The 12,477-nt window shown below is 47.5% G+C and overlaps 1 protein-coding gene across 1 annotated transcript in view; it reads left to right on the forward strand.

The window, feature by feature from the left end:
• TIMM50 (translocase of inner mitochondrial membrane 50) overlaps positions 1–12,477 on the forward strand; it is a 63,185-nt gene that overhangs the window by 40,491 nt on the left and 10,217 nt on the right. The window contains exons 5-8 of the mRNA XM_063937976.1: positions 5,467–5,525; positions 5,610–5,729; positions 5,873–5,977; positions 6,534–6,632. Coding sequence (XP_063794046.1) covers positions 5,467–5,525; positions 5,610–5,729; positions 5,873–5,977; positions 6,534–6,632 — 383 coding nt within the window. The remainder of the gene's footprint in view (positions 1–5,466; positions 5,526–5,609; positions 5,730–5,872; positions 5,978–6,533; positions 6,633–12,477) is intronic.

Consider the following 12,477-nt stretch of genomic DNA (forward strand, 5'->3'; position numbering starts at 1 on the left):
TCCAGAACAAGAGATCCAAAGGCGGTGGCGGTGGATGCTCTCACGGTCGAGTGGCCGTACAGTCTTGTGTATCTGTTTCCACCGTTTCCGTTGCTCCCTCTGGTGCTAAAACGAATCAAAAGAGTCGGTCACAGTCATACTAGTGGCGCCTCATTGGCCTCGGAGAGCTTGGTACTCGGATCTCCGAGGATTACTCGCAGACGATCCTTGGCCGCTCCCGCTACGTCCAGACCTGTTACAACAGGGTCCGTTCCTTTACCCCGATTTAGCGCGGCTGCGTTTGACGGGGGTGGCTGTTGAGACCGCCCTCTTAAAAAGAGAGGGTATCCCAGATTCAGTTATACCAACCATGTTACGAGCTAGGAAGCCGGTTACGGCAGCTCATTATTACAGAATATGGCGTGCCTATATAGGTTGGTGTGAAGCTCGGAAATTCCCGACATCATCTTTCAAGTTATGCCGCCTTTTGTTGTTTCTACAAACAGGGTTAGATGGAGGATTGCGTTTATCTACACTAAAGGTGCAGGTATCTGCTTTGTCAATTTACTTTCAAAGACGATTGGCTCTATTGCCGTCTATACGCACTTTTCTCCAAGGTGTACTCAGAGTACAGCCTCCATTCATTCCACCTACAGCGCCATGGGACTTGAATCTGGTTTTAGAGTTCTTACAGTCTTCATATTTTGAACCCTTACAGCAAGTGGATATAAAGTTTCTCACTTGGAAAACTATTTTTCTCCTAGCCTTAGCTTCGGCAAGGCGTGTTTCGGATTTGGGTGCCTTGTCATGCAAGGCACCGTATTTGGTGTTTCATGATGACAGAGCGGAACTTCGGACGAATCCCGCCTTCTTACCAAAGGTAGTGTCATCTTTTCACATAAATCAACCAATAGTAGTTCCTGTGTTGAAAGCACATTCTGGAACTCTGGATGTGGTACGCGCATTACGCGTTTATGTATCCCGAACGTCTTCAGTTCGTAAGACGGATACGTTATTTGTTCTCTATGATGCTGCCAAGATAGGTTGGCCAGCATCTAAACAAACTTTATCCAGATGGATAAAACTGACCATACGTCAGGCTTACCTTCATGCTAGGTTACAACCGCCTACGTCAGTAACCGCTCATTCCACACGTTCTGTGGGAACTTCATGGGCAGCTGGTCGGGGGGCTTCTACGACGCAGCTTTGCCGTCCGGCTACATGGTCTTCAGTGCACACGTTTGTGCGCTTTTACAAGTTTGATACGTTTCCGGCATCAGCATCTAGCTTTGGCCGCCTAGTGTTACAAGTGCCAAACAGCTCTCCCGCCCACGGGGGAAGCTTTGGTACGTCCCAAGAGTACTCCAGTGACCCCTAGTGGATGATAAAGAAAATAGGATTTTGGTACTTACCAGGTAAATCCTTTTCTTTGAATCCATAGGGGGCACTGGACGCCCACCCAGAGCAGTTTTACCTAGTTGTGGTTAGTTCTGAGGATCTTATGGTAACACACTTTCACCGACTGGTTCAAATTACAAGTGCTGGTTAGGGTGTCAACTGTTTAGTTGTCAGTAACGTTATGTGTCAACTTCGTTATTGTCCATTATGTTATATGTAATACTCCATTGTCAACCTCTCTATAGTTCCTGTTTCGGCTCAGTAAAAAACACTGAGAAGTACTCGGGGATATGGAGGGGTGGAGTGTTCTAAATTTAAATATTCAGTGCTGTTCCTACGGAAGCCCGTCCATATCCCAAGAGTACTCCAGTGCCCCCTATGGATTCAAAGAAAAGGATTTACCTGGTAAGTACCAAAATCCTATTATCTACAACAGGTGGTGCTCAGGGTTCCTCTCCTTCAACAGGGAAGGGGATATTACTCAACCTTGGCTGTAGTCCCGTAACCGGACGGTTCGGTCAGACCTATTTTAAAATTACAAATCTGAACCTATACTTGAAAAGGTTCATATTCAAGGTGGAATCGCTCAGAGCGATCATCATCAGCCTGGAAGGGGGGGATTTTATGGTGTATCTAGACATAAAGGCTGCATACCTTCATGTTCCCGTTTATCCACCCCATCAGGCGTACCAAAGAATTGCAATACAATATTGTCATTACCAATTTCAGGGTAATTGGCGGAAATGATGGTGCTCCTACGCAAGCAAGGAGTCACAATTATCCCATACTTAGACGATCTCCTAATAAGGCAAAAGAGCAGTTGTTGAATAGCGTGTCACTTTCGCTGAAGGTGTCATAGCAACTCGGCTGGATTCTCGTTATCCCGAAGTCACAGTGGGTTCCTATGACTCGTCTGCCCTTCTTGGGTATTATTCTGGATACGGACCAGAAATGGGTTTATCTTCCGATAGAGAAGGCCCAGGAACTAATGACTCTGGTTATAAAACTATAAAAGCCAAAACAGGTGTCAGTACATCACTGCACTTGGGTCCTGAGGAAGATGGTGGCATCTTACGGGGCCATTCCCTTCGGCAGGTTCCATGCGAGGACCTTCCAGTGAGATCTACGGGACAAGTGGTCCGGATCACATCTACAGATGCATCAGTTAATCACCCTGTCCCCTAGGGCCAGAGTGTCTCTCCTATGGTGGCTACTGAGTGCTCCCCTTCTGCAGGGTCGCAGATTCGACATCCAGGACTGAAGTCTGGTAGCCACGGACGCGAGCCTCCGAGGTGGGTGAGCAGTCGCACAGGGAAGAAACTTCCAAGGTCTTGGGTCAAGTTACAAAAAAACTTGTATTCAAATCAACATCCTGGAGCTGAGTGCCATATACTACGCCCTTCGGCAAGCGGAGACATTGCTTCGCAACCTACCGGGTATGATCCACTCAGACAACATCACCGCAGTGGCTCATGTAAACCGCCAAGGCGGCACGAAGAGCAAAGTGCAAATGGCAGAAGCCACCAGGATTCTTCGCTGGGCAGAAAATCATGTAAGCGCACTGTCAGCAGTGTTCATTCCGGGAGTGGACAACTGGGAAGCAGACTTCCTCAGCGGACACGACCTGCTTTGAGAGGGGGGACTTCATCTGGAAGTTTTCGCACAGATTGCAAGTCAGTGGGGACTGCCCCAGGTAGACATGGTGGTGTCCCACCTCAACAGAAAGCTACAGTGGTATTGCGCCAGGTCAAGAGACCCTCAGGCGGTAGCTGTAGACGCCCTAGTGACACAGTGGGTGTTCCGATCGGTCTATGTAGTTCCTCTTCTTCCTCTCCTACCCAAGGTGTTGAGGATAATAAGGAGAAGAGGAGTGAGAACAATCCTCATTGTTCCAGATTGGCCACGAAGGACCTGGTGTCCGGATCTGCAGGAAATGCTCACAGAAGATCCGTGGCTTCTTCCTCTAAGACAGGACCTGTTGCAACAGGGTCCCTGTCTGCTCCAAGACTTACCGTGGCTGCGTTTAACGGCATGGCGGTTGAACGCCGGATCCTAGCAGAAAAGTTTTCTGGATGAGGTCATTCCTACGCTAATAAAGGCTAGGAAGGACATGACCTCTAAACATTATCACCGAATATGGTGAAAATATGTTTCTTGGTGTGAGGCCAGGAATGCTCCTACGGAGGAATTCCATCTAGGCCGTTTTCTTCACTTCCTACAAACTGGAGTGAATTTGGGCCTAAAATTAGGCTCCATTAAAGTTCAAATGTTGGCCTTATCCATTTTCTTTCAAAAGGAATTGGTCTCTTTTACCTGAAGTACAGACTTTTGTGAAGGGAGTACTGCATATTCAGCCTCCTTTTGTACCTCCGGAGGCGCCTTGGGACCTTAACGTGGTGTTAAGTTTCCTGAAGTCACATTGGTGTGAACCACTTAAAACAGTGGAGTTGAAATATCTCACTTGGAAGGTGGTCATGTGTTGGCCTTGGCTTCGGCTAGGCGAGTTTCGGAATTGGCGGCTTTATCGCATAAAAGCCCCTATCTGGTTTTCCATATGGATAGAGCGGAGTTGCGGACCCGTCCTCAATTCCTACCTAAGGTGGTCACATCCTTTCATATGAACCAACCTATTGTCGTGCCTGTGGCTACTCGTGACTTGGAGGTTTCCGAGTCCCTTTATGTGGTCAGGGCTTTGAAAATTTACGTGGCCTGAACAGCTAGGATCAGAAAAACAGAAGCACTGTTTGTCCTGTATGCAGCCAACAAAGTTGGCGGCCCTGCTTCAAAGCAGACTATTGCTCGCTGGATCTGTAACACGACCCAGCAGGCGCATTCTACGGCAGGATTGCCGTTGCCAAAAATCTGTTAAGGCCCATTCCACTAGGAAGGTGGGCTCGTCTTGGGCGGCTGCCCGAGGGGTCTCGGCACTACAGCTGTGCCGAGCTGCTACTTGGTCGGGGTCAAACACCTTTGCAAAGTTTTATAAGTTTGATACCCTGGCTGAGGAGAACCTCCTGTTTGCTCAATCGGTGCTGCAGAGTCATCCGCACTCTCCCGCCCGTTTGGGAGCTTTGGTATAATCCCCATGGTCCTTACGGAGTCCCAGCATCCTCTAGGACGTTAGAGAAAATAAGATTTTAAACCCACTGGTAAATCTTTTTCTCGTAGTCCGTAGAGGATGCTGGGCGCCCGTCCCAAGTGCGGACTACTTCTGCAAGACTTGTATATAGTTATTGCTTACATAAGGGTTATGTTATAGTTTCATCGGTCATGGACTGATGCTGTGTTGTTTTTCATACCGTTAACTGGGTAGTATATCACAAATTATACGGTGTGATTGGTGTGGCTGGTATGAATCTTGCCCTTGGATTACAAAAATCCTTTCCTCGTACTGTCCGTCTCCTCTGGGCACAGTTTCTCTAACTGAGGTCTGGAGGAGGGGCATAGAGGGAGGAGCCAGTGCACACCCAGAGTCAAAGTCTTTCTTAAAGTGCCCATGTCTCCTGCGGAGCCCGTCTATCCCCATGGTCCTTACGGAGTCCCAGCATCCTCTACGGACTACGAGAAAACGATTTACCGGTAGGCTTAAAATCTTATTTTTGGGGGGCTACGAGGCAATAAGGAATGTACAGTGCAAGGTAGGCAACCATGGGAGAGCCTTCAGTCGCTCTAATTTTTTTTTTTTCCAACTATACAGAGGTCAGCCAGCCCTTACAAAGCATTATGGGAGATGTAGTTCTACAATAGCTGGATTGGTAGCAATTTATGAATCTGTTGCTCTGCCATTTATTCCTAAGCATCGATGCAGTGATCCTAACATGTTGTTGGGGGCATCTCACCCCCTAGCCGTTCTGCCGGCACAATGGAGGCTGTTACATGTGACAGTCTAGCCAGTATGAATCTGCCTGATTCTTATTGGCTGCTGCTTGTCACCTCTGCAGCTGACTGCGATCCCGAGATGAAGTATCTCCCAGGAATAGTCGGTGGACCTGGTTAGGCTTTGATCTTTGTAACTATGACCTATACATTCCTTTATCACACACTCCTACCTACCATGTTGTCATATTAATTCCACTATTCCGGTTTCAGATCCTCCCGTTGTACAGCAGATGAGAAGAACATACAAATACTTTAAAGATTATCGGCAGGTGAGGTTACGCCGTATGTCACTCCTTGCTCCCCTCGTTACGGTGACACTTTAATCGCTTATGTCTCTTCCCTCTGTGTCGTAGATGATCATAGAGCCCACAAGCCCCAAGCTTCTGCCAGACCCATTGAAAGAGCCCTATTACCAGCCTCCCTACACCTTAGTTCTTGAGCTGAAGAATGTGCTGCTGCATCCGGAGTGGTCGGTGAGTGATCCAAGCGTTTCTGATTCCCCCGGTCTTCTCTCTGTGCCACTCTCTACTCCCGCTTTTATTCTCATATTTGATATAAAATGACACCCTTGCTCCTCATACCAATTTCCTGTTCTAATGTTGTTCTCTGCTCCCAGTTAGAAACAGGATGGAGGTTCAAAAAGCGAGCCGGTATTGACAACTTGTTTCAGCAACTAGCGCCTCTGTATGAGATTATTATATTTACCTCTGAAACAGGCATGGTAAGTTTGAGCGCTGTATATGTTGTCTGCCGTGTTAGCTTCTTCTCCTGCTTCAAATTACCCTTGGTTGTTCTTTAGTCTTCTCTTACAAATATGTTGGCTTCTTAACTTATTCCGTACAATCCTTTTTTTACTTGAACACCCCCACTACCCGGCCCAAATGTGTTGTCCCACCCTCCCTCCTTCCTTAGTACACACCACTGCACCCTAGCAAGGGGACAGGTTGTCTGTGGTTGCACACTATTGTAGTAGTGTCTGGTGGCAAAGATGCAGGCAGAGGATTTTGCCCAGGCAGCACCCCCAGCCTGCTTATTCAACATGCAGCCATGGTTGCACTGCTCATCCACCAGTTACAATCCAGGAGGGAGTGGGGATGTGCTAAATTGCCTCCCTCCTTGCGCGGTGTTCTCACTCACTTTGTGGTGTTTTGACCTCTCTGGAATCTCCTCAGACACTGACTATTTTTTTCTTGTATCTCTTCCTCTCACACCTCTGCCTATGCTACTACCCTCCTCCCCATTATATATATATTTTAATGCGCGGTTTTGTTCTTCAGACAGCATTCCCGCTGATCGACAGCATTGACCCTCACGGTTTTGTATCATACCGGCTTTTCCGTGATGCCACACGTTACTCAGATGGACATCATGTTAAGGTAAATTTACTACAAATGTTTACCAAGTATCCAACATAAGTTCTCATCAGGTGTACCTCTATATTTACTAGTGTTTTCCTGTAGCTCTTGCATGTTTTTTTTTTTTTTCAATCATGTATTTTTTTATTGTTTTGCATGAGAGAAGAACAAAAAATAGAACTTTACAATAAACATTACAAAGTTAAAAAAAAAAAAAAAATCTACAAAATCAAAGACGTGCTTCATAGGTGGTTCTTCAAACTATTGCGTTATGTGAATATAGGACATAGTCACATCCACAGACATAGAAAAGAAAACAAGAGAATCAGATGGCGTGCTAGAAGTCGAGGGGAGATACTGAAAGAAGGCGAGCCGGGCCGTATCGGAAGCAATGCACAGGGTCAGTTGATACATGGATACATTATTTACAGTAGGGGGTCAATAGAGTACGAAGAGTTCTTCCAAGGAGCCCAAATCTTATCAAATTTCAATAAGGAATTACGCTTCGTATACATAAAGCGCTCATGGGAAAGGGTAGAATTTACAAGGGCAACCCATTCAGCAGATGACGGAGGAGCATGAGCCATCCAGGTGCGAGCAATACACACCCGGGCCAGTGCCATAACAATAGTCACATAGAGACAGGAGTGAAGTGGAAGGCGGTCCCTCAAGTCTAGGCCGAATATGCAAATACGCGGAGTCAGAAACGGGATCCTAATACCCGTACGGGCAACAGACGCCACAACATCCTCCCACCCACGGGCATCGCCAGAGCAAGTGCCAGAACCCAGCAGCCGGAGCAGAGCATTTCGGGCAATTATCAGAGGTCGAGCCTCCAAATCTAAATAGACGAGAAGGAGTCCAGTAGACCCTATGTAAAATATATAGCTGTATTTGCTGGAATCTAGCACTCGCCGAGGCCGCACGCGGGGAAGCCAATATATAACTCCAATCCTCCTCCATCAATTTCACCTATATCCAGCACCCATTTAGCCCTGAGGGCGGGCAACCCACCCAATCCAGAGGAGGAGAGAAGAGAGGAGTACGAAGCCGAAACCCTCCCACGAGCAGGCATAGTACGAATCCGTTTGAGCGGGGGATTCAGAAAGTTGTGGAGCAGAGCCCCGCCACTGTGCCGTCATAGCATGTCGGAGCTGTAAATAGCGGAAAAAATATTGTCTAGGGATACTATACGTAGTGGACAGATACTCATAACTATGGAGTACCCCGTCCTGGTAAAGTTGCCTTACTGCAGTCACCTCATATGCAATCCAAATCTAACCACCCTCCATTTTAAAGAGCTCGGAGAAATTCATATTGTTCCAAAGCGGAGAGCAGGGGTCCACCGTGGGATCACCTAGCAGCTTCTCAGCCGCCAACCATACTCTACGAGCCTGTTGTAATAATGGGGAGAGAGAGGTCAGTGGAGTATTTGCTAATAAAAACTGCAACGGAGAAAATAAGAGGCCAGCCCTATCTAAAAGAGCCACAGGAAGGCCCCCATAATCCCCGGGGGCAGCCCATTCATAAAGTTGTACTAGTTGGGCAGCCAAATAGTATAAACGTATATCCGGTAAGGCCAGGCCACCTTCGGCTCTAGGTCTACTAAGTGTTTTGTATGCAATACGTGCCCGCTTGGCACCCCAGATAAAGGAAGTAATAAAACGTGAAATCAACGAAAATTGTGAGGCAGGGATATAAACTGGAGAATTCTGTAGTATATAAAGAAATTTGGGTTGAATAATAATTTTGGTAAGGTTTACACGGCCCGTCACAGTTAAAGGGAGTTTCTGCCAGGTGCGTACCTTCATACGCAGATTATCAATCAGAGGGGTCAGATTCAGGGTAATAAAATCTTTAGGGCAATGGGAAATCCGAATACCAAGGTATTTAAATTGGGTACACCATTGGAGGGGAAGATTGTAAGAGGGTGGAGGTGATGCAGAGGGACTTAATGGAAACACCACCGATTTGCCCCAGTTAATACAGATACCTGAAAAAAAAAAAAAATTCCCGTAATAGTTCCAAAAGGGCAGGTAATGAGGGGGATACATCACTTAGGAATAATGTCATATCGTCTGCATACAACCCAATTTTTTCCTCCTGGCCCGCAACCCAGAGCCCCGCTATATTCGCTGCGGCCGTAACTGCGCAGGCCAAGGGCTCCCCCGCGAGAGCAAAAAGCAGCGGGGACAGAGGACACCCTTGACGGGTACCTCTCTGCAACTGAAAAGATTCAGTAGTAAAACCGTTGACCATTACCCTCGCAGCAGGACAGGAGTATAAAAGTTTAACCCAGGATAAAAAGCTCAGGCCTACCCCAAATCTGGTAAGTGACTCCCAGAGAAAAACTCACTCCACGGAGTCAAAGGCACGGGCAACATCGAGAGAAACCACAATCGCACCGTCCATATCATCCCCCGCCAACTGCATATACGTAAATAATCGTCTGAGATTGATGGTGGTAGATCTGCCCGGCATAAAGCCAGTTTGATCACCGTGTACTAGCTCCAAAACCACAGTATTAAGTCGGAGCGCTAAAAGTTTAGCAAGAATTTTTATGTCAGTTGACAGTAGGGAGATAGGACGGTACGAGTCTAAAAGAAGGGGGTCTTTACCCGGCTTCGGTATCGGTACCACCAGTGCCTCCGCCATAGATGGGGGAAGGGTGCCACCCTGTAACAACAACTCAAAAAACAGCAGGAGTTTAGGGGCAAAAAAATCCAAATGAGCCTTATACAGTTCGATAGGGAGACCATCAACCCCTGGGGCCTTATTATTGGGAAAGGACATAATGGCATTTCTAACCTCCTCCAGTGTAAATGGGGCATCCAGAAATTGTCGTGACTCAGGACTTAAAGAGGGAACCTCTATTTTATCAAAGTAATTAGACAGTGTTGAGTATGTATACTGTACCCTGGACCTATAAACATCCGAAAAATGTGAATAGAAGCTATAGAAGGTGTGTCAGTGCATACAACACCAGACACACTCCTTATGCCATGCACAGTGACGGGGGGGCAACTCCTGCCTTGCCAGGTAAGCCAGACATTTTCCCGAGCGGTCACCCTGAATATAAAAATCATGGGCACGAAAAAGCAGACTCCTCTTCGATTTATCAAGGAGTAAGTCCGTCAACTGCTTATGGACAATCAGCCATTACACCCGGTCCGCAGCGAGGCCACTACGTAAATAGGTCTGTTCAAGCTCCGCACTCCTCCTCTCCAACTCCCCCTCAAGCTGTCTACTAGATATCTTCAACGGGGCAACTCTGGACATCAAGGAACCCCGGAGAAAAGCATCCCATATCAACAAAGCATTATCACAAACAGGATTATTAGCAAAAAACTCCTCCCAAAGTGCAATTAATTCGGAGGCCGCACCCATCTGGGTTAGCCAGAAAGGGTTCAACCTCCAGAATGACGCTCCCCTGGGTATATCAAAACCTATAGATAACAATATAGGGGAGTGATCAGAAATCCCACGTGGTAAGAATCTCACCGAGGAAACACAGGGGAGTAGGGAACGTGTAAGTAGTGTCATATCAATACGTGAAAACACCCCATACGAGCTTGAGAAACAGGAAAAACAACTATCAGTGGGGTTACGTAAACGCCAGACATCCACTAGGCCGAGTTCAGAAATCAGACGGGCAAAGGCAGTAGGTTTAGGTTCCGCCTGTTGGGTAACAGGCCTCCATCTATCAGCCGCCTCATCCAAAACAGCGTTAAAATCACCAATACATATAGCTGGGGCGGAGGGAAAGTCTTGCATAAAAGCACAGGCCTTCACCAAAATTTCAGAGTTATAAGGAGGGGGAATATATATAGCAAGTAACACAAATGCAGAGCCATGTATAGTGCCAGCTAAAAAGACATAGCAACCTAGTGGATCAATTTGGACCTTAGTACAAACGAAATTCAGGTTTTTATGGATCAGCAGTGAAACCCCCCTGGAGTGAGTGGAAAGTGGAGTGAAACGCCTACCCCACCCAAGGCCTTTTGAGTGAAAGAACCCGACTATTAGTAAGATGTGTCTCCATAAGACAAACCAATCCAGGATTTTGGGACTTAATATATTTCAAAACTAGTGAACGTTTAACCTTATCATTAAGGCCTCTAACGTTCCATGAGAAAACATTTACCATAGTGGGACACAGTAGTTAAGTAAGGCAACAGTAGGCCAACAGCACATCAGCACGGTATCAGTCATCCCCCGCACAAATACAGAGTAACCATAATTTCTCTATCGTCCTAAGTGGATGCTGGGGTTCCTGAAAGGACCATGGGGAATAGCGGCTCCGCAGGAGACAGGGCACAAAAGTAAAGCTTTTACAGGTCAGGTGGTGTGTACTGGCTCCTCCCCCCATGACCCTCCTCCAGACTCCAGTTAGATTTTTGTGCCCGGCCGAGAAGGGTGCAATTCTAGGTGGCTCTCATAAAGAGCTGCTTAGAGAGTTTAGCTTAGGTTTTTTATTTTACAGTGATTCCTGCTGGCAACAGGATCACTGCAACGAGGGACAGAGGGGAGAAGAAGTGAACTCACCTGCGTGCAGGATGGATTGGCTTCTTGGCTACTGGACATGAAGCTCCAGAGGGACGATCACAGGTACAGCCTGGATGGTCACCGGAGCCACGCCGCCGGCCCCCTCACAGATGCTGAAGCAAGAAGAGGTCCAGAATCGGCGGCTGAAGACTCCTGCAGTCTTCTTAAGGTAGCGCACAGCACTGCAGCTGTGCGCCATTTTCCTCTCAGCACACTTCACACGGCAGTCACTGAGGGTGCAGGGCGCTGGGGGGGGGGCGCCCTGGGAGGCAAATGAAAACCTTTAAAAAGGCTAAAAATACCTCACATATAGCCCCAGAGGCTATATGGAGATATTTACCCCTGCCTAAATGTACTAAATAGCGGGAGACGAGCCCGCCGAAAAAGGGGCGGGGCCTATCTCCTCAGCACACGGCGCCATTTTCTGTCACAGCTCCGCTGGTCAGGAAGGCTCCCAGGTCTCTCCCCTGCACTGCACTACAGAAACAGGGTATAACAGAGAGGGGGGGCAAAATAAATGGCAATATATTAATATAAAAGCAGCTATAAGGGAGCACTTAATCATAAGGCTATCCCTGTCATATATAGCGCTTTTTGGTGTGTGCTGGCAGACTCTCCCTCTGTCTCCCCAAAGGGCTAGTGGGTCCTGTCTTCGTATAGAGCATTCCCTGTGTGTCTGCTGTGTGTCGGTACGTGTGTGTCGACATGTATGAGGACGTTATTGGTGTGGAGGCGGAGCAATTGCCAAATATGAGGATGTCACCTCCTAGGGGGTCGACACCAGAATGGATGCCTTTATTTGTGGAATTACGGGATAGCGTCAACTCGCTTAAGCAGTCGTTTGCCGACATGAGGCGGCCGGACACTCAATTAGTGCCTGTCCAGGCGCCTCAAACACCGTCAGGGGCTGTAAAACGCCCCTTGCCTCAGTCGGTCGACACAGACCCAGACACAGGCACTGATTCCGGTGGTGAAGGTGACGAATCAACCGTATTTTCCAGTAGGGCCACACGTTATATGATTTTGGCAATAAAGGAGATGTTACATTTAGCTGATACTACAGGTACCACTAAACAGGGTATTATGTGGGGTGTGAAAAAACTACCAGTAGTTTTTACCGAATCAGAAGAATTAAATGACGTGTGTGATGAAGCGTGGGGTGCCCCGATAAAAAACTGCTAATTTCAAAGAAGTTATTGGCTTTATACCCTTTCCCGCCAGAGGTTAGGGAGCGCTGGGAAACACCTCCTAGGGTGGACAAAGCGCTAACACGCTTATCAAAACAAGTGGCGTTACCCTCTCCTGAGACGGCCGCACTTAA

This window comes from Pseudophryne corroboree, chromosome 8, assembly GCF_028390025.1.
Source record: "Pseudophryne corroboree isolate aPseCor3 chromosome 8, aPseCor3.hap2, whole genome shotgun sequence".
Lineage (NCBI taxonomy): Eukaryota > Metazoa > Chordata > Amphibia > Anura > Myobatrachidae > Pseudophryne > Pseudophryne corroboree.